The 23,069-nt window shown below is 48.1% G+C and overlaps 1 protein-coding gene across 11 annotated transcripts in view; it reads left to right on the top strand.

Annotated features, from left to right (window-relative positions):
- The first annotated feature begins 6,581 nt into the window (after positions 1-6,581).
- wnk1b (WNK lysine deficient protein kinase 1b) overlaps positions 6,582-23,069 on the top strand; it is a 59,871-nt gene continuing 43,383 nt past the window's right edge. For 6 of the 11 annotated variants that reach the window (XM_037462653.2, XM_037462652.2, XM_037462651.2 and 3 more), the window contains exons 1-2: positions 6,583-7,301; positions 9,137-10,605. In XM_037462653.2, the coding sequence (XP_037318550.2) occupies positions 9,655-10,605 (951 nt within the window). In that variant the 5' untranslated portion in view covers positions 6,583-7,301; positions 9,137-9,654. Of the gene's footprint in view, positions 7,302-9,136; positions 10,606-23,069 lie in introns of all 11 variants that reach the window. The other 5 variants (XM_037462650.2, XM_037462655.2, XM_037462656.2 and 2 more) reach the window with 3 other exon arrangements.

The raw sequence follows: 23,069 nt of genomic DNA, 5'->3' as shown, positions 1-23,069 counted from the left end.
TGAGTGAGAGCTTTATTAAGGTTCGTGCCTCGGAGCAGCACCAAGTGAGCCTGCCACTTGACCGTGAGATATTAAAACACCGACTGTGCACAATTTCTTGATACTTGACTTAGTATTTTGTTGGCAAGTTACATTTTTGGTTTTTGCACGCCTGACATCTGACGACAACTTTGTCAAGCCACAAGCTTGTTTTAGTCACAAACTAGTCACAGAGTTGGGTCACTTTTGGCCTCTGGTAAACTTTTTGCCATTTGCAGATTTCCCTTTCTGCTTCCTGCTTTGTTTTACATAATTATGTCTCTCTGTTTCACACCCGCACCTCGTTTCCGAATGAGACTCTCTGTCTTGCACGGAGCTTTTCCCAAACGGACTTATAACAATCAGCTGTAGCGACGCGTGACCCTGTGTCACGATACCGGCTGGGACTGTCACTCTGTGTCTCTGTTGTCCTCTCTCTCTCTCTCTCTCTCACTCTCACTCTCGCACACACAAACAAACACACAAACACACAGCTAGGGCTGCAGCGGTACCAGGCAGTAACGGCCATTAACCCCACAGTGCCTGTCTCTCATTCTGGGTAAATATCAAAAAAGGCCTTTTATGCTCTTTAGGATTCGTTTTGTTTTTTTTATCCCACAATGATGCCAACACAAACAGACACACACAAGCCACACACACACACACTCAACAGGTAACCCACTGCAAAGCGTACATGAAAGCGTCTGATACCAGCTGATACCAGGAGATAACACTATCACACCAAACGTGTCACGTGTGAACACACATTGTCGCTGGCCAAGTAGTTCACATGCAAACAGCAGGGGGAGCAGGGCAATGGGGGGGGGGGTGGAGAAAAGGTCTGAAGAGAATCACAAATGAAAAAAGGAAACCAGACCGAGTGCAAACGTGGGCGATATTTTTAAAACCTCAACAATGTCTTTCTTTATTGCTTTTTTTAAGCGGCTTGGACTAAAAAAAAAAGTGTAAACAGATAAGACAAAATCCTGGAGGAAGAGGGAGACACGAGAAGTGTTCGTACTATTCCCGCCTCTCACATGCAACCGTTTACCAGCTGACGTCAGATGGGCCCCTGAGGGTCTTTTATGTGGCGCGTCGGGGTTGGGCCTTGGCGTGTGGCACGTCAACACCCTTTCGTGGATCCCAACATATTCTTCAAGCACCGGGGGCGCCTGGAGGAACGATGTCAGAACAGAATCTGCTGCAGTCTGTAAGCACAGCGCCGCCAGGTGCCACCGAATCCCGCACACTGTGCCTTTAAGGTTCTGATACGAAGCACGAGAAAATCAGGACTCCTGTGAGGGGAAAATGGGTCAACGAGGGATTCATTTTAAATGTGTGTTTTTTCCCTCGACCCCAGCTGCACCCATTCAAATAGTTAACAAGAAGAGATCTGCAGCGCAGCACTTCATAGAGGCCGGGTGTTTAAATTTGAACGATTCCGTCACCGTGGGAGAGCTTTGATAGGCAAAGAAATGTAATGGAACATGCACAAAGCAAGAAATAAATCGTTTTTCACCTGGTAACTGCTTTTGTTGCACTCAAAATGACTCCTATTCAGCATTAATATTCTTCTACGCATTAAATACAAACACACACACACACACACATGTTTTCTTGTGGCTCTAAGATAATTTTCCCCCGGAAAACACAAGTTATTTTCCTGGGAAACAGGAAATTGGATTTCAAGAAAAAAAAGTGTGTTCTCCCATCATTTGTTGAGACATTCTCAAATAGTCATTCTATCATGAAGTGGTTTCTATCCACCTGGTGAATGCCCATCTGCACTGTTTCCTTAAGCCACTTGTTGACCCACCTGCTAGTGTTATCTTCCATTTAAAACATTCTGCACATTTATTCAAACCCCATTTAGCTGTATTGGAGGAAACAGCTGCTTACTTAAAAATGTGGCCTATTTTATTACCCTATTAACTACATTTCAAGACTGTGATGGCAATCGGGCTTTGGACAATGTGGCTTTGTATAAGTACCACACACACACACACACACACACACACACACACACACATTAGTACAGACAGACACACACATGTTTTTTTTAGTTATTTTCCTTGAAGAAAGGGTGTGAGTTTTATGGGAGAAATCTCTAAACCATAAGGTATTGGCAAAAAAAAATTAATATTTTTTTAAGCACTTCAGCTGTCTAAATATACCCAGCCCCCCCCCCCCCCCCCCCCACCCACCCACGGGGCATTTTCAGGGGGTAAAAACAACAGAGAGCTCTCATTTGTGAATTCTTTTTGTCCCACAGGCAAGCTATAACGTTAAACTTCATTAAAACAAGTTTGAAACATGGCCAAAATAAAAAGGCGCTTCCGACAGGACAAGATCTTGTTTTTCTCTTTAGTTTAATCTCGATTTCTAATCACATTTGTGCTTCTCCTCCCCTCCTCAGGCATTCCCTTCTCATGCAGTTACACGTGGTACAAACCAACGTGTCATATTTAACCTCCGAAAGACCTCATTCAAGTGAACTGCCTCCAATTTGGACTGTTTCTCCTATTAGGGAGAAATATGGTACTGCAGAGCAAATAAGGAACATGAGCGAGTGGAGAATCAGATGATCAAGAGGAAAGTGTTAACCCCCCCCCCCCCCCCCCCTCCCTAGGAGTCTTTAGCGACACTATCTGGTGGAAGCGCGTACTGCTGCATGTACAGTGCTGCGCCGCTGATCCCCCACACTGCACAAGGCCACAACAATCAGGAAAACACACGTACGTGTCCCATGTGCGTTCGCACGGCCTCTGAACACGCGAGGCGGATCGAATCCTGCATCACCGTCACGAGTCTTCTTTCAAGATGCACACACTCCCCAGAGCGCCCGGAGCGCAGCGTCGCACAGAAGGGAAGTGACAGGTTCACTGTTGCAACACGAGAACCTCTGACACACAGAAACACCCGCTTACATAAGGGCAGCGCGCACACACACACACACACACAGTTACTGGCAGTCATAATTCAAGTGATTTGGCCGCAGTGAAGTTGTCACATAATGGAAGAAGGGAAAATACTTAGAAGTGAGATTGATACTGCGTTGCCCTCATCTGCCGAATCTCTCCCCCCGTCCTGGTACTGTGTGTGTGTGTGTGTGATGTATTGACTCCTTTTAATCAGATTCAGAGGTGGATTCATTGATTTCCACGTTGACTGCTTTCTGTAGCGTGGAAGTTGTGTGACACATGACCAGCGGAGATAAGGAAGACCACGCAAGCAAAGAAGCATGTGCGTGTTGAAAGATGCATGACATGAAGGACAATCTGGGTTTTGCCGTATGACTGTCACTGTAAAACTGGGCTTTTGATGCTCTCGTGAGGCCTAAGAACATTTAAACAGGTGAGAGACGGAGAGGGAGGGATAAAGTTTGCCTGAGCTGAGTTTTGACAAGTTCTCCAACCTGCTGTGGCTTGTTCAAAAAGCCACATTCTCAGCGAGGCTGGTCAACAAAGGGTTAAAGGGTTTGGTTTTTATTTCCGCACCACTTTCATGAAATAGAAAGAAAAGCTTGATTGGCATCCTGTTTTTCAGGCAAACACAATTTCTTTAGAAATCCTAAAAAAAATCCAACACAGAGTTGTAGGGCGGGTGGCGGCACAGCGAGGTGGAGTTTGATTACAGTGAAGTTTTCTGGAAGAGAAAGATGAAACCAGGTGACAAAAAGTGGGAGCGGGGGGTTGAAAAGTCCCTTTTGATTTATTGCTCAAAGCCTTCCAAGTCAGTGAGTGAAAGCTTATGTTGTCACACTCACACTACGTTAATGAAATCCAGCTGTTTAAATCATTTTGCCATAGGCGGCCATGTTGCTTCCTTCAACACAAACGTCCTTTCGCCGTTGACAACTTCCAAATGACTTCCAAAAAGCTGTAGATAAAATATGCATTTCAGGCATTGCATTGACATCCAAAGTGACTTGTTGTACAAAGGCTTTGGTTTCGTCCCAGATTGTTCAAAGACATAAGCCAATGACTCAAGCTCATTCCCGAGGCGGCTAAAAGATTAGCATTTTTTCACCCGCAAAGCGTGATCCCGACGGATGTGTCCTGCTCCGTCGGGGCGCACGAATCTGTCCTTTAAGGAGTCGAGGATGTCAAAACGCAGAAGGACCGGTTCAACGGGCTTCAACAGAGGACACGTGTTTTCAACCGGCCACACCCGCGGGGTCGGGTTAGCTTAGCTTAGCATGAAGTCAGTTAAAGTGTCGCCTTCACAATATTGTCTCGCGGCCTTCAGGCGCTACGCACAACAGGCGCGGCGGCTCTTTTACCACTCCAGGGAGTGTTTGCTGATTGCGTAGCGGCAATAATGAGCAATTTGATACCCGCGGTTAACAGTGGAAGCTTAGATAAAGGCCATGTTTTGATAAGACGTGGTTTTTACAGCCCGGCGGCCAGAGTTGAAAGGACGGCGCGTCAAAAGAACATTTGCACGAAACATCGGACGTCGGAAGCGCGAAGCGTGTTTCTGAAGATGCAGGGTTTTTTTTTTTTTTTGCACAATAGGACGCGAATGAGTCTCAGAGTGGTGATTCTTTGTTGATTTTATTTATTCACAGTGACGTCAGTGAGAGGATGTTGTGCTCCGATCAGAGGATTCCTCCTGTGGTGTGTTTTCAATTTCAAGGGCGTTGGTGTTAAATTGTTTGGACCCCCGCAGTCACAGGCGTACGGGAAGTCCCGCAGAGAAAAATAAACAATAGTGTGAATATAGGGACTCCATCCTCCTGTTTTAGGATGTGGACGTACATGTACGAGCAGGTTAAAACCATTATCCTGGTCTGATAATCGCAGCCACAGGCGCTGCAGCTCAATATCACGGTGTGTAGAGCTATTAAACAGACCAAACGGTTTGGGAGGATCCGATGTGCTCTGACTTAAACTTTTACACAAAAAACAAGAGAAAATGAACATAAATGATATATTTCGGGTTATTCCCTCCTGCAGAAAACTGCACCAATGCTTAATAAACTAGAGTAAAACATACATATGTAGTCTAAACAACATTTTTGGGATGTCATTCTAATGAATATTGTCCGAATATCATTGTTCATTTTAGGAGTCATAAGCTTTTCTCACAGTAAAAGTGATGATGGGTGCTGCAGAGAGGGAGAGCAAGTGAAGGCCCCACACAGGCAGGCACACACACAGACACACACACACACACACACACACACACACACACACACACACACACACACACAGGGAGAGACTGAATGGACCCATGAGGGACAATAAGCATCAATCACAAAAGGTTGACTATGGATGACTCAAACGTGACACTGCGGCTGTTGAGTGGAAACTCAGGATACAGGATTCGAGTTTAAAGCAAATGATGTCGAGATAACCAGAATTAACCGTAGTGCTTCCGGTTTGATCTTTCAACATAAAATAATTATTGTCAAAATAAAACAGCCACTTCTCCATTACATTACATGTCATTTAGCTGATTCTTTTATCCAAAGCGACTTACAATAAGTGCATTTCAACCATAAGGATACAAACTCAGAAGAATAAGAAACAAAAAAAAATGCAAGTGCTATTTCATCTCCAAAAAGCCAAGTTGACTTTGACCCGACTGTATCCATGACTTGTATCATCTTTATATGTATAAATAGCGAAATCTATCTATTTCCAAATATTTTAAACAAGAAAGTCCCTACCCGGTAATTAAATACTTGCAGTTTCTTTTTTCAAGTAATCAATGTAGCAAAAGAATAAAAGTAAAATCATCATTTTTTTTAAACACATACAAGTAAATGTTTGAAAGCCCACAAATGTTGTGACAAACCAGAGAAAAACAGGCGAGCAATGTTTTCTCTCCTGTTGTTAGTGGGACACAGCAGGGGCACAGCTGGAACTCTGTCGGATCAAACAGATGCACTGCGATTTCTTCTGTCCTCAATGAGATAATAATAACAGAGGACAAACAAGAGGTGTGGCACGAGTAAATAGCGTGAGAGCTGCTGAAGGTTATACTTGGATCATGTGGCCTAAAAAGTGATTATGTATTGAACAATAGCACTATTCTGTTTAGTAGATTGAACACACTTGGGTGGCTATAATGTGATTACATCATAGTCACTTCCAATGGGCGGAAAGTACATTTACTCACAGTACTGTACTTTAATATGAGGTACTTTAATCAAGTCATTCTATTTAATGCTACTTCATTCATAATTTCCCTGCAAATCAGAGATGACCGTTATACTATTATACCATTATATCAAAAGCTTTTTCTCCAGATTCAGATTAAAAATACAAAATACCATAAAAAAATAAATGATGATGGATTATGGCAGATAAAGACCAACTGCAACATCACATATTTTCCTAAACTATCACACACACTATTCTTAAATAGGGCAGCCTACATAATGAGTATACTATGTACTTCTACATAACAAGACTTCCACTCGCCGTCCCTCACTAACACACAGCTGTCGCGTGTGCTTCAGACACTAAATCGTATTCGCGTTTTATTTTGGAAGGGCCAACCCCCACCCCCTTTTCCTGTATCCTCCGGGTTAGCAGCGGCACGCTTGACGCGACACGTCCGCGTGAAGTGCCCTGCCGTCGCGTTGTCGAGTCATCGCCAGAGAAGAGCAGAGAGCCGACGGAGCCGCGGGTCCGATGGCTTGAAAACACGGGGAAGGGGAGGTGGGAAGAACCGTGGATCACAGCGCGGATTTACTTGCACCGCATAAGCCGAGAAAAGAACAAAACGGGGGCGAGGAGGACGAGGATAAAGCACCTTTGGCTGAAACTCTTGTCTTTTTTTGGAGGAGAGTGTGAGGGGTTGTTTCTTTTATTTCCTTTTTTTTCCGGTTGCAGTTTGCACGCCCCCCCCCCCAACCCCCCCGGACGCGGACGACCCAGGGGAGACCGGAGCCGGAGTACCGGAGCCGCCGCGAACAAAACCAGCGAGCGAACTTGGCTCCTTTGCCCCCCCGGTGGGAGGTGTCCGTCTGTCGGCTGCAGCTCTCTGCACGTACCGCTCCCGCCGCCACGCCGCTTGGGGACTTTAGTCATTTTAAAAGAATAAGCTTTGTTGCTACGTTATGTTCTTGTAAATATATACATTTCCCCAAACCCCACCTCGCCCCAACCCCCCCACCCACCCCGTGCGGGGTTTCGGCAACCAACTGTGGCTTTAATGTGACGCACTAACACGGACATCGGTGCGGACCCTCCTCGGTAACGGGCTTTTAAATCAACTTCGCACCTCCGGGTATCCACGGGTGCCAATAACGGCTCGCGCCCATGTGAAAGGTAACGGTGCATTGTTCCTTTTTCTTGAATGTGTTTTACTTTTAGTCGGGGTTTTATATATATATATATTTTTTCATCATGCCGCTGTGCACCGACCGTGGGGCGGTTGTCGCTCGCGTCTCGTCCCGCCTGCGGGCGAAGTTTGCTGCACGTCGCCGGTTTTTTTAAATTTTTTTTAAAAGAGTTCAACAGGCAGCAGTGGAGCCCTCACTTCACGACCTGCACGTTATTTTTTTAATCCTTTTCTTTTCTTTTTTTTGTTGCACATGTAAGATTCTCATCTGCACGCAAGTAAAAAAACAACAATTAAAAGGCTTAAATAATGGAATTAATAAATACTCTGCGAGGGTTATGACTGATAACAAATTCAGTTTTAAATATTCACGATGTTATTTGCGACAAAAAAGTGGAAGTTATGTTTTTGCAAACACCGCATCATGCAGCACATCTGTGATAATTAAGTTCACCTGACGTTATCTAGCGTTATAATGTCGCACACCTTACCACGTGATGCATGTTCGATGTTCGACGCTTTTTACCCTGTTTGGCAGAGAGAGAGAGAGAGAGCAACACATCTAACACCCCCTAGCTGCTGTCACCGTGAAAAAAGAAAAACACAAATGGAACGACAAAAAAAACAGAAACCACGTGGCATAACCAAAATAACTAATATGCATATTGCAGATGCAGTTTGTATTCAGCAGTAGTTGGTTAAATGCATCACCTCCTGATCATTAAATGCAAAATAGGGATAATATCCGGTGACGTTAAAAACCTGTAAGTAATATATTATTATACAAATCGTGTAATGGCATAAGCAAATCTGCACAGGAGTTATGAGAGAAAACAGTAAGAAAAGTCTTAGGTGCCACTTCCATTAGTTGAGGCAATATACAGGAGCCTGGGGTGGGTGGGGGTGTGTGTGTGTGTGTGTGTGTGCGTGCGCAGATGAATCTCAGGCACGCAGTGCACTGTGAATGACTTGTGACATCACACGCCTGCGCCCCTGAGATAACAGAGCAGACGCTCCCCGGGGTTTGTGACATAAGGCAAATGGCACCACTCTGTAAGCGCATCTCCTCCCTGTTGGTGATTCTGTGATGCAACATGGCAACGCGCTGTATCTGAGCCCCCCCCCCACTCCCTTATGCTAAGCTGCTGCGTTGCCACACAGTAGGTAGCTACCTCACCACGAAGTCGACCCCCCCGCCGGTGGTGACTTTGGGCTAAATTTGGAGCGCTGAGCAATTCGGCGCCTCACTCTGCTGCATCACTCCACAGCGTTGAGTCCTCAGGAGGGGAGGGGAGGGGTGGGGGGGGGAGGTTGCGATGCAGATCTCTTTCTTGTTAAACAAGCTTCGAGTTGGAGATTAGAGATCGTGCCTCAGCCCAGGTGAAAACAGTCACAGATGAATCCCAAACAAGGAGTTGTTTTAACTGAATTATCCGGCTACCAAATTTGGAATAGTGGGCTGCTCGGGACAGGCCTTCATGGGGATCCTCACATTTCGCTTCGCGGGACATCCCAACGAGGGTCTGACCTCTGCTTCCTGTTCGGAGGAGCTGACCCATTTGGGATCTGCTCGTAAAACTTGTTTTTTTCCAATTTCTTACTGCGCCTCCGTCGCTCATGTGGCTGAACGCCTGCCAAATGGTAGTAAAACGTCACGGCAACTGGCAACAGCCACTTTGGCCCTTTATCGTATCCTTGGAAGTCGTTTGGGGTCGCTTATGTTTTTTCCGGTGTAAGCACATTCGGTGATGTTTCCTCTGATCTGTGAGGGGAAATATACTATCGATCTTACAGCTCTTTTTCTTCTCTCTTCTTCCTCCAGGGACAAAGGGCCAAAGCGGATCAAGCCGGGCCGTGCCAGGCCTACCCGACACCCCCCCCCCCCCTTCCTGTCACGGGTTGGATTCCACCGGTATTTTTGGGTGGCCGAGCCGGTCGGCCGTATCTCCTTCCATGTCGTGGATGTCCCTCTCTGGATGTTGGCACCAAGATGGATTCGGGTGTTAATTTGACGGTTGTCACCTCGTCCCAGCGCTTGCATCCCCGCTCCTTTGACTGGCTTTCGTCCCTCCCCTCCCCGGTCTCGGGGGGAAAGCTCCTCTCGCTCTCTCGGGGCCTCCCCGGGCCCTGCACACGAGGCCCTTGTCGGAGCTGTACGCTGTCTTGTTGAAACGATTGACGTTGCAAAGAGGAAGCAGTTTTTTTTCCTTTGGATTGGAGAGCTTTCCATCTCAAAGAGAAGCTTGCTGGTAACACGCGCACAGGTTGGTCCGTTCAGTCACAACAAGAAGAAGAAGAAGAACTCCTTTTTCGGTTTTGTGGTCCGAGGCTCGAGAAACCATGTCTGAAAGCAATAGCGGCAGCAAAGCGGGGTCATTCATTGCCCCGGCCCCCCCTCCCCCCTCCGCCTCCCCCTGCCCGTCACCCCAGACCCCCCACAAGAACGTGAACGGCTCCTCCACTTCGGACCTGCTGGAGGCGGAGAAGCTCGGCGGGCAACCCGAGGTCCAGCGCCGGCGCCACACGATGGACCGGGACTCCCGGATCGCCGAGCACCGCTTCTTCCGCCGGAGTGTCATCTGCGACTCCAACGCCACGGCACTGGACCTGCCCAGCAAAGCCGCCGTGATGCTCACCTCGCCGCCGGACTGGCAGGGGCCTCCAACCTTCTTCCCCCTCCAGGGTGACTTTGGCGGGTCACTGCGCGTCGACGGCGCCGAGGCGCCAGGCCTGGCCCTCCAGCCCGGGCTCGGCGGGGCGGCTGCTGAGGGCCGCGCGGCGGATGCCGGGGAGGACTTGGACGAGGGAGGCATAACGTTCGCCGTTCCCTCCCTTCAAGGACATGCCGCAGACGGGGCGACTGTGCCGCAGCCCGACCCGGCGGTGTCGGGCGGCACCGACCAAACGCCAGGCGAGCCGTCCAAGGCCACGTTGCGTCCCAGAGTGCCGCAGGACACGCAGCAGCAGCAGCAGCAGGCGGCGGCGGCGCAGCGCGGGAAGGGGGCGGAGCCCTCGGACGGGGGCGACGCCGGCAGTCTGACCGAGGAGAAGGAGAAGGAAACGGAGGAGGAGGAGAAGGAGCAGGAGCAGGCGAAAATCCGGGCGGAGCAGAGGGAGGCGGAGAAAAGAGTGCAGGAGGATATCGAGGAGGTGGAGACGAAGGCGGTGGGGACTTCGCCCGACGGGCGCTTTCTGAAGTTCGACATTGAGATCGGGAGAGGGTCGTTTAAGACGGTCTACAAGGGCCTGGACACGGAGACCACTGTGGAGGTGGCGTGGTGCGAGCTACAGGTGAGTCCAGAAACTCAACAAACTCTCTCCTCCTCTTCTTCTTCTTCTTTCTCGTTCATCTGGATTTGACTTTTATTTCAATAATTCATATAGATTCTTGTCACTTCATGCCATGGCTGTGGCCCAAGATCCAGTTTATGGGCTAATCTCGCTGACAAAAAGACAAAAAGCCGCTCTCGAGCCTGGCGCCGCTGATGCTTCTGCAGCTCAGACAATATCAGCGGCTGATTCTGCAACTTAAACCCGACTGGTTGCACTGGGCGGCTCGGCGGGTACACGAGAGCCAACAATTCTGAAGAGCATCCTGCACAGACCGTGTGAAATGCGAGGCAGGACGACCCAGTTCACCACAGGATGCGGCTTCTGCATCATGGTGCACTGATGCAACTTCTGCCGTGTGTGTGTGTGTGTGTGTGTGTGTGTGCGTGTGCGCGAGAGAGAGTGTGTGTCAGAAAGAGGGATAAGTGGTTTGGAATTTATTTAGCTTTTGCGATCTATTATTTGAACAAACCTTCGACGATTGATCGGAACCGGCCAAAAAGACTAACGAGGTGGGGCTGGCCGAGCGACTCTCCGCCACCTCGAGTCGTCCCCGATCTCAGGAGCTAAAATCGGCCTCGCCTGATGCCCGGCGTCTAGGAAACGCCGGTTGTGTTTACCAGGGAAACAAACGCCGCGAAACACATGCCTCTTTCTTCTCCGCTCTGCCTGTCCCTCGTCAAGAAGGGGGAAACCCGGGAAGGTTTGTTTTATCAGACCGGTGACATGGTCAAATGATCCGAATATAAAGTCTGTGTCTGTGTCAAAGATGACTGAGCAACTGCTGACATGTTGCAGAACGCCGGGAGTAAAGTTCCACACATGCGCGCGCGCGCGCGCGCGCACACACACACACACACACACACACACAGAATCAGGCACACGTGCACTACAGCCAATCACACTCGCTCACTGGGTGGGCACGGGAACCAGAGATCTGTGGGAGTCTGGGTCATCTGGAAGGTGTTGGTTTTTTTTCTGTGTGTGCGTACGTATGTACGTGTGTGTGGGTGTTTCGGAGGGAGTTCTGAGGTGTGGCGTCCTTACATTCTTCGGCATGTGATCCAAAGCAGGTTAACTTCTGTTAGCAGGCGAATCCAGAAATGGATGTGGAGGAGGAGGAGGAGGAGGAGGAGGGAGACGAGGCTGACAGTTTGCTTAAGCCTGACTGAAGAGCTGGTTTGATGAAGAGACGAGGCGAGAGGGAAGGTCACTCGGCTTATCTCCAGAGGCTCTGTTTGACCGCACGCTGGCGGCTGACGCCGTTCCCTCGGAATGAAAGATAAAAGGGAAGGGCTCCGTTTACTCCTCCGCTACTAATCCCGAAATTCCCGTTGGCCTCGCTGAATTCCGCTCCCTAGTTGATGTTTGTTTGGGGGGCTTCAATCAGGTGAGAAACTAGCGATGGAGTTAAGCGTCGAGCGCGTGAGGAGGGGGTAGAAAGGAGAGGTACAGGAACGAGATGACGTTCCATAAGAAGGCAGGGATGGATGGAGGGAGGGAGGAAGGGTAAAGGTCAAAGTTCAGCCCCCCCTGTGTCTGAGGCCATCAGTGGGAGCCTGTCCAGCCTTCAACTGTCGGGGGAGGATGGGGGTAGAGCAGGACGGATGGGGGGTGAAAAGTTTGATTAAATGGAATATGGTTCAAAAATAGCAAATTTCCTATTTATTTTTATTTTTTTAAACTTTTAGTAACAGGTGGTCTAAGGAGGAGATTAAGGGGAGGAGGAGGAGGGAGTCATCGAGGAAACACCAGGAGCCGGGAGGTGAAGAAAGAGGGAGGCGGTCACACAGGAGGTTCAGCGGGAGAATGGAGAAAAGGGAAACACGGCTAGGAGGGAGAGAGAGAGAGGAAGGGAGCTCAAAAAGTGGGGGAGTAAAGACAAAGGAAATGAAAAGGGGGGGAGGGAGAGGAGCAGAGAAGAACTGCAGACAAAAGTGTGTGTGTGTGTGTGTGTGTGTGTGTGTGTGTGTGTGTGTGTGTGTGTGTGTGTGTGTGTGTGTGTGTGTGTGTGTGTGTGTGTGTGTGTGTGTGTGTGTGTGTGTGTGTGTGTGTGTGTGTGTGTGTGTGTGTGACCTTAGGCCCTCAGCTGTGTTGGCACTCAAAGACCTTGAAATTTCTCTCTGAACTGCAACACAAGGCGGATTAGCCCCCCCCCCCCCCCCCCCCTCTCACATACACGTTTTGGGGGACTGTTCTTCTTTTAACAACCATTCAATCGGTCCCTTGAGAGGGAAACTGTGCATGTTTCACCAATTTCAGAAAAAACAAACATTCTAGTTTTATTAATGAATTAATTTTTTTGAAATGAGGTGTTCTGTTGCCGCCTCGTGCCACTGGGCTCTCATGCCGGACAAATTCAATCCAGCGGCAATTTGTTTACAGTGTTGACCCATTTTAAGCCGCAACTGGCCTGCTTCCTGTCCATTAGTTGGTAAAAGGCCAGAAGGAGGGGGAAAAAGACCCAGAATGAGGGCGAGCTGGAGATGGAGATGCTCGTCGAGAGTGTTCACTCGGCATTTAACAAAAAGTTTCACTGAACAATAGAGTCTCTGTTCCACTTTAATCTCAAATTACAAATGCAGATTGAGAGGCTTTGCCTTAACAAGCGAGCACCTGTGTCCCTTTTTTATTACATAAGGAAAAAAAAATAACATGAAGCCCAGTCTCCAGACCTGGAAAAGCTTTACCTGTAAATATTTTGAGTTGTGGGAAGCATTCTAGTTACAGAGATTAAAAGATGAAGGATGAATAAACCCAGATTACTCCGAGCTGAAACGCTTAGACTTTCCCCGAGGTTCACCTTTCCAAAGCGGCACAACGCAGCTGTGTCAAAGCAGAGGCCGGGTGTCAGTGCTGATTGAGTCTGGATAATGTAGTATCAGCCACCCCCGAAACACACACACACACACACACACACACACACACGCTGACCGAAGGAAGAGACTGTGTTTGCAGATTTAACATTTGCTGTTTTCAATGCCGGCTATAAATAAATGGTGAACACTCGGTTCCTTCATTACCTCCTTTATTAGCAGTTGAGCTAAGCTCGTGTAAACGTATGTCTGCATAGGTGTGTGTGTGTGTGTGTGTGTGTGTGCAGGCTGCAGCAGCAAGCTTTGGGGATTGTTAACTTATTCATTTGGCGGAGCGTCGCTGCAGATGAGCTCGAGTGTTTAATAATAGAAAACCTCAAGTGGAAATGTTTGTTTTTGTTAAAAACAGCAGATCTTTTCTGCGTTTAGTAGAACGAGGAGGAGCCTCCGTTGCCTGTCCTAGCCGAGAGGGACAGTCCCCACCAACGAGGCGCGTTGGTTGGCTATCCATCGCCACGGTAACTCCCCCCCCCGTAAAGAGGTTACTCTCCAGCTGTCAAACGTTGCATCTCCGACGCGGGGGATCCGGTTGTGTCGAGGTCAAACAAGTTTGTTTCCTGTCATGCAAACCGCTGAAAGGAAGTTGGGCGCGGATGTGTAAATTGGTGTCGTCGTGTTCACTGATTCGCGTCCCTCGTCCTCTGTGAGACCCCGTCGGCCTTTCGCTTTTTCGTCTTTTGACCTCGCTCCCCCTGTGTCTCTGTCATGTGTCAGTAACCAGCTCTGAGCAACAGAGGAGGGGGGGCAGGCAGAGAAGCCGTCACTTCCTCATATGCAAGCTGTGTGTGTGTGTGTGTGTGTGTGTGAGAGAGAGAGAGTTTACCGTAATGTTAACAAGTAAGGTCAGGCCACCCTGCCTTTTTAAGACCTTCTTTCGTATCGATGTCAGTGGGGAGGCCGAGGTGTCACATGACCTGAGTGCCCTTTTCAGGTCACGGGTTTCAGGCCCGTGTAAATAAAGTGTTTATAAAGTGGCCGACAGTGGTCGAAGTCTATCAAAATACTGTTGTGTTGTGGGTCTGCGCTTCCATTCATGGGCCTGATGCATTTGATCACACATACAAACACACACAGGCACACAAATCTCACTTGACAGATTTTAGCCGTAGTTATGTGTGACTGCGTGTGTTCTGAGTGAAAAAGGACTGACATTTCTCCACTCCCACTCGCTGTAATTAGAAAAAAATAGTATGTGTAATCCTGAATGTACGTGTGTGTGTGTGTGTGTGTGTGTGTGTCAGAGAGCTGAGACACCTTGAATAAAGTCCTCCAGCGAATGAAAAGCACCGAGTGAGAGATGCTTCAGAAACTGCTGAGGGTGTGTGTTGCAGGTTAATCGTACTGAATATTTATATATATAAACACGTGTACTTTATGATAATTTCTGTGTGTCATAATTGGAAAATGAGTGTATGTTGACTCATGGAGAGCTGTGTGTGTGTGTGTGTGACATGATGAAATGCATCACACGTTTGTTTTTCTTTCCTCCTCCCGCCTCATCTGCTGCCCTTTAAATCCGATTCCGTCGTCCTTCTCGCTATCTCCTCCATCTATTCCTTCGTTATTTTCCGTCCCTCGTCTTGTTCTCACTCAGCCTTAATCTCTGCTTCGTCTTTGCCTCGCATCAATCTCTTTCCCTCCCATTTCAAACAACCAGTGATTATTGTTTTCACAGCTGCTTGCTCATTCTCTCCCTGATTGATCCTCTGGTAATCCCCCTTATTGAGGCATCACTGATCTGCTTCATCCTAAACTGGTGACAGAGACGAGGCGCCAAAATATTACACACATGTATATTTGAGAACAGGACCTGTACCTGACACTAGATTGTACACTGTGTTGTCCTCGAGGAAGCCCTGAAACTCTGTTGTAATTTGCATATGACTGACTGTAGCCTAGATTAAACACACACACACACACACTTGCATATAATGTGGGTGTGCCCAATTAACAAAAAAAAGGGTTATTGTTTTTTCCTTTTTGCCCGGAAACCACAAAACAATACTGACATTGTGGAAATAATCACTTCCTGGATAATCTCCAGCCCTGATTGGCTGGCGGGCTGCAGGGGATTGGGTTACATTGTTTTAAGCCTGAAATGAAGAAATCTGGGATCAGATGAACAGCTTTCTTGCCCAGACACAATGAACTGAGACTCTGTACCATGAACCCAAAACGTGATTTGAAACTCAGCGTGACCTACGCCGCGGGGGGGGGGGGGGGCGTCCTCAAGGACGCTTTGTTTCCTTTGGTTTAATTGATTGTAATTCCGTGTCCAGGAGGAAGTGCCTCAATATGAACATTCCCCTACTTAGCCCAGACCAGTGGCTCTAGTTGAAATTCAACTTTTAATTTTATTTTATTTTTAATAAGAAAAAAAACGGTTTGAATTGCGGCGCGTCGACTGCGCCAGACGCGCGGGCGGCGCTGACATCTGCTAACTTGCTGTGAGCTGCAGAAATGTTGAACCACCAAAACAATTCTAAGGCTGCAGCGTTTAGATTTAGATGAAGCCGAGGTTCATGCTGCGCTGGCTCCATTAGCAGACGTCTCTATTTCATTATCCGCTAATCACATTACGATGAGCTGACTCATGACCAGTGGACAACGGCGAGAGGAGGGAACTACAGATGCACCCCATCATCTCTGGATGTGTGCGTTCAATAGACCAGTGAGCCTTCCTTACAGTAACAGTGTGTGTGTGTGTGTGTGTGTGACCTCAGTCTAAAATAGATCTAAACTGCTGGTCATCTGCATCAGCGTAAAGTGACCTGTGCTGCACCTCTAAGCTTTTTGTGTGTGTGTGTGTGAGAGCTCCTGTTTCTTTGTGTTCACCTCTTATTTTGTGTGTGTCTGAGGAGGGAGCAGCGCCCTGGTTTCATTGTACCCCTCCCAGATTCCCCGCATTCCAACAACAAGATGTCATCTCTTTTATTGGAATATATAGCAAATGTTTGTGTGTGTGTGTGTGTGTGAGAGAGCTGGGGTGAACATGTGATCTATGTCTGTGTGTGTCTATCTGTACTCTATAGATTGACTTCAGGGCTGAATAATATTTGTTTTTGTTTCTTTTGATGAGACATTTTTGTAGGCCAATCAGAAGTTAGCACCCACTGGCTTGGCAATAAGAGAAAATCCCATTGTTTTTGGATTATTGCACAAAATGAGCTCTCTATGAGAACAAATGAAACTAAATGAAAAGAAACTAAAAGCAGTCTTCTGTCAAAATGTACTATGACTGTCGAACTGCAGCTTTTCATTGCAACTGACTGAAATGGCTTTCATGGACAGATCAGATATGTTATATCTCTTAACCTATTCCTCTCTAAAAAAGCCGAATAGTACTAAAAACATAATGTAAAAACATCAGAGCCTCGGCTACAGGGATAGCAAAGTGAAACTTTCCGCAGATTACTGTCCACAACCTGGCCTTTGACCTTTTCAGCCTGGTTCCTCCATGTTTTATAGTGATGAATACGCTGTTCATTTACTTATTAACCAGTAGCATTTATACTGATATTTCACAAAGTGTTCCCCCTTTATCCTACAGAAAATCTATTTTCCAAGTAGGCAAAGTAGTTTCAGAACGGCCCAAAGCGGCTTCAGGTGAAACTCATTAATGCAAGATACCAACAAACACTAAAAGCAAACTGCAGGAATGTGTTTGGGGTTCAACAGGTTCACTTTAGTCTGGAAATGGGAAGAACAAAGTGTGGTATTGATGCGCTCTGTCTGTGTGCAACTGTGCACGTCCCTGTTTGTAGCTCTGTCGCTCTCCCTCCCCCCCCTCCCCCCCCCCCCTTACTGTCTTTCTAGTTTCCTCCCCTCTCCATCCTCCATGACCTAACTAAAGCCTTGAGGGGGGGCGGAGGAGGAGAGAGAGAGAGAGAGAGAGACAGAGACAGAGACGGATCAAATAGAGAGAGGAGATTTCTTCTTCTGTCTGCTCTATAAATAGCGGCAGACTGTCATCTGCAGAGCCACAACTAGAGCAGAAAGGGACTGTGTGGCTGCATGTGTCAAAGTGGACATTTGTGTCACTGTCTGTTGTGAATGTGGAACAGTGCTGATAGCATAGTACATCAGCTGGATGGATGAAAAGTCCTTTAAATGTAATGCTTTTCATTTTAAACGCTTGCCTCGCATGTTTAGTTGAATGGCTTCAGCTCGTGCTGACTTTCATTATTGGTTCATCTTCGCATCAATTGCTAATGATTTTGTTCACTAAATGGCAGAAAACTATTCATAATAAAACAAAGTTTTGAGGGATCCACATGTGGCTTTTTCTGGCCAAAATAGAATACGGGCCGATAATGAAATTAAAGCGGAGCAGCTATTGGATGTGCATAAAAACATGGTATCTACACACTGAAGTGTAGGAGGAAGAACAAGCGTCACAGCGACGTTTCGCCTTTTTTGTTTCAACGATAGTAATGTGGGTCAGGTTTGATGCCGTGGAATACGGTATAGTGTCCATATTTGTCATTAAATGCCACAGGTTTACTTATCCCAACCGTCACTTCGGGGTGAGTTGGGGGGGAGAGAGAGAGAGAGAGAGAGAGAGAGAGAGAGGGGGGGTGGGGAGAGAGAGAGAGAGAGATGGCCTGCCACACGGCTGAGTCAATGAGAACGGGATAAAACTCACAGTGAGGATGAGGTAGGAAGATCTCCACACCGGATTAGGAGTCGATCCCTCATGAGCCGGGGCTTGCATGATGTAATCGCCGCAGAGCGAGGTCACGCGGATGGCATGCGACCCCCCCCCCCGGGCCGAACGCACCGGGAAAGCCCCGCCTGTCCTCTTTTTATAACGCCGCGGTCGGGCGCGAGGATGAACAGCTGCGTCACTTGCGGCCGCCGTCCGGCACGATCAAGTTTTTTCTTTTTTTTTTTTTTCTTCCTCCTTTTGTGAGGCGGCGTGTTTGACCCGCTTTCTGCTTTCAAGGCGCCACACGCTGTGAGAAACCTTCGGCCTTCACAGGCGAAGGTGTGCGTTCCCTTGGTCTTACCTCAACAATCCCCAGGGCCAAATGTTTGATGCTCGCAGCAGAATTTTGTCCTGTGTGGGTCCCTTTTTTTTATTTCTTGTTTTTTACGGTAAATCTCCTGTATTTATAACCTTGAGATACTTTTTCTGCAACTTCTGGACAATATTGTTTGAATCAGAAAGTTGCTTAGGGGTACCTTTTTAATAATAACTTGAATATTGCCTTGGTTTAGTTACATTCTATAACTAAAATAAAGAACGTACAACAATGGTATACACACACACACACACACACACACGTGTGTTTTCACTTTTAGTGATCTTAAAATGAGCCAGATCTGTTTTGAACAATCTCCTAAAAAGGAAAAATCTGTGGTGCTGCTTTGTTTGAGCAGCGTGGACAGAGCGTAGGCGATTCATTCACTTGTCACATGAGGAGAAGCAGGTATGATTTAAGTTAATGATTTAATAAAACCTGGTAACGAGGTGACTCCGTTTAACGGCTCACCGAGCGCGGCGGGGTCGACCGTTTGCTTCTCCCCGCCGCGACGGCGCGACGCGTCCTCCCGCCGATCACGGATCCTTCGGGTGTGGAGGCACCAATTAGGACGCCGCTCAACATCAACCACCAGATACTTGCATCTCAAAAGGATGTTTGTCACCAGAGCGTTTTGAAGTTACATCATTAGTGTTTTTTTGGGGTTGAGGAATGTTGGCATTTATTAAGCATTTTAACGAGGTGATTTTTGTTGGCGGCCAATACGTTACTAGAAGTGCAATGTAATTAACCGTAAAACACTAAATCAGATTTTATTGACGTGACTTTGTTGCGGAGGTCAAGCATCCATCTGGTAATGAGTTGTTATGACTACAATATCTTGCAAAACATTCATTTTGTTGTCGCTATTACAGCTTTAACCCACAAGCCAAACATTGTCCCACCCGTCTTTCCTGCTCACACAAACAATATGCGTCCACACACACACACACACACACACACACACACACACACGGTATAACAAAGCAAAGTTGACGGAGCGGTCAGGTCTGTGTGTTTACTGTTGTCCTTCCTTTTGTGTGCGTTGTCTCCTCATTGTGTTACGGGTTGCTAATCGACAAACCTCCGTGCGCTTGTTGTCGAGTCGGGGCTCCCCAAATGAGATGAGCGCCACAGAGGGATGCAGGCTTCTGGTGTGTGTGTGTGTGTTTCCGTGGCCCTTTACTCAAAGCTCCAGCTCGACATGGCGTCTGACGCCGTATTCGTTATTGATGCATTTTGGCGATTTGATTAAATACTTGAGAGAAAAAATATTTAAACGGAGTGATACGGAAAAAAACGCCATGAACACAGTACGTGGAGATGAGCAAAGGCTCCGGGCAAGAGAGGTGACACAGGTTGAGACGCAGAGGAAAATCCACCCTGAAAGAGTGTGTCACACACAGACACACACAGACACACACAGGGAGAGTAAGTGGTGGAGAGGGGAGGGGGGAGACAGAAAGCTAATGGGCAGCTTTAGAAGGTAATGGACTGTGGATCCCCTGTGGCCTGATGGTAGTCCTATTCAACCTGTGCACTCTTACCCATTGTCTGCCCCCCCCGTTGTGTGTATCCAATATCCAGATGCGCCCCCGGAGCGCCGCTCCACTTCCGCTCGCAGATTCATTATTGGAAATGTCGGTTTGAATCTCTCGTGTTGCGATTTGCCGTTTCACTTCTGTGAATTGTGAAAAAAAACGGAAAAAAACATGACATGAGAGGTGGAGAGGGGGGGTGGGGGGTGTCTTTTGTGCCGTCTTCGGTGTGCAGCGGCGGCGGCGGCAGGCCCTGAGTCGGCTGAGCCGCGCCGGCGGCGGTCTGCAGCACATCCGCACCCCGGGGGGGCCGCTGTTGGCGCGCACAGACGCGCTGCTATTTCTGTCTGCCAGGCATACTTCGGATGCTGTGGTCGAGGCCGCCCGCCATCTGCTGCCTCTGTGCCCATCTACGCAGCGCCGGTGTACTCTTACAGCGCTTCCTCCACCCCCCCCCCCACCCCCCCCACCGGGTGATTGACACCTGGCTTCGGGCTGCAGTTGATCCTGTGCATCGGGTTTTTAATTCACAGTGATGGGACTCCTCCCGATACGTTCCCCTTGGCCTTTTTCCGAGGATGTTACGGATACTGCCCCCCCCCCCATTGGAACAGGAACCTGCAAGCCCCTACCAGCCGATGCGCCGATGCGCTTATGCCGTCTTCAACGGCGGTGTCAGCGTGACCTTTCTGTGCGGCGTGAGCAGAACAGGCCAATGACTGCTGCCATTTTGTTAGTGCTGCTGGGGAGGAGGAGGAGGAGGGGGGGGGGGGGGGGGGGGGGGGGAAGTGTATTTTTTTTGGTCTTAAACTCTTTAGAAGGCCGTCCTTTTTGGTGAAGCAGCAACAGGGGGGGGGGGGGGGGGGAAATACCCTTAATTAGCCCAAACACTCCCTCCGCTGCAGCTCAGTAGCTCGAAGCAGGCGGGGGGGGGGGTGGTGGTGGTGGTGGGGGGGGGGGGCGTAGATGCAGAGTAGGGGGTAAAACGGGGGCAGCGAAGGAGAGATATAAAATCTGCCTCTAACATCTGGAGCGCTGTTTCGATGGTGGAGGGTTAGGGGGGGGGGGGGGGGGGGCGGCGGCGTGCAGATACCTTTCTCATCCGCCTCTCAGCATGCGCGTGGTTTCTGCCACACGGCGAGCTGCTTGTGTGCCTTCGTGGGAACGGGCACGCGGCGCGCTCCTTTCTTTCGGGTTAGTTTCTGATGATGATGATGATGATGATGACTCCCAGCTCCTGTTTTGTAAAGTTGTGTTCGGCCCTTTTGTCTTGCTTGTGGTTGTGCCTTTGTCATTAAGGGCCGTGACCCAAAACAGGTCCTACCGGCCAATGAAACAAAGTACTGAAACACACTGAGCGAGCGCTGCTTGATTTTCTTAAATCTTTGATACGACAGGAGAGCTCACACACCTCTGTCTGTGGGTGGTGGAGGGGGTGGGGGGGAATGGGGGGGGGTTGCCAACTGTGATGACTGTGTAAATCTGGCATTTGTGTTTGAATGGTTGTGTGTTCCTTTAACCAAAAGAACCGCAGCATTTATGCAATAATGAAACCCAACCTCACCCTGAGGCCACTTGATATCAGGTTCACATTATATATATAAGTTGAATCGTGAATCATTAAATGCATTTAAACGGTAGACTTGTTTAATGTTGGCAGACGGCCTTTTCTCACTGACTCGGCCTGTGCTCTCCTGGTGTTTTCTCAGTCTGCTGCACAACTATTCGTCCATCTCTTTTTATTCTGTCTGCCGGTCTCTCTCTTAACGGACTCCTCCTCTGCTTTCTTTTTTTTTTTTGGGGGGTCTCTTCTTCTTTCCCTCAGTCTTTCACCCCGTCCTCCTGCTCTGTCCTCCTCCTCTCTCTCTCTCTCTCTCTCTGGCTATAAATAGTCTTGTGTCTCGTGGGCTGGAGGTGTTTGAAGCACATGATTCATATTTTAGCTTTTTTTAAAACCTTTTTATTTACGCTTGCTAGTCTACTGACTAGACCTGTCTCCTCCTCTACTCTCTTCTTCACACATGAAGGCATCTGGATCATATTTAAAATTACTTTCACTGTGTGTGTGTGTGTGCGCGTGTGTGTGTGTGTGCGCGCTCCCTGAAAGGAGGCGGCTAACAACCTTGGCCTCCATTCATCAAGCGCTCTCCACTTTAAACTCCGAGTCCCCCTGCGCTCGCTGATCAAACACGGGGGAAACTGTCTGCAGGGAATTCATATTTCTGAATGTGAAGCAGGGCTCGTCTTCACGTCATTCATCAGTGAACAACATATCCGACTTCATACGAGACGGTTGTTTCAGGATTTTCTTTTTTAATATAATTTTATTCTAACTGAGTTTTTTATACCAATGAGGTAATCCATTCGAAAGTGCATCCACATAAAAAGCCTGGGTATTGTATGTGCACTTGTTATTAAAGGCCTCCAAACACTGTGTTGGTTCAGCTCTATTGCCTCATTCAACACGAGGGCATCTGACCACTTTGTAGACGTGTCTTTTTTTAAATTTTTTTTAAGAGGAGCGGTTGCTGTAGTGATTTGATGGCATGTGCATTTGTCATGTTAATCCCACTGTTGTTCCAGCTGCCCTGACTTTATCTTTGCCATTATATAAATGCTCATAAATGATGATGTAATATGCAGATGGGTTTTTTTTGGCCATGAATGCGAATAGTAAAGCGCGTGCACGTGGTCGTGTGGATGAACGCAGTTACATGCAAACAGACGAAGCCATTCGCTGACCTGTAACACAACTAGCCATGTTGCGGGGGGGGGGGTTTTGAGGTCGGATTTGGGGTCTGGGTTTGGGGTTTTAAGGGGGAGAGAGACGTTCAAAGAGAAGGAGAAAGAACATTAGGAAGGAAAAGCTGAAACACATGAATCATCTTTGATGTCCTTTGCTGACTTCATGGGATGTGAGCGAGCAATCTCAGTCATTTTTTGAGTGTGTGTGTGTGTGTGCGTGTGTAGTAATGACTCTTCTTTCT

This window comes from Pungitius pungitius, chromosome 2 (genome assembly GCF_949316345.1).
Source record: "Pungitius pungitius chromosome 2, fPunPun2.1, whole genome shotgun sequence".
Classification (NCBI taxonomy): domain Eukaryota; kingdom Metazoa; phylum Chordata; class Actinopteri; order Perciformes; family Gasterosteidae; genus Pungitius; species Pungitius pungitius.
This window is presented reverse-complemented; position numbering and strand designations above follow the sequence as displayed.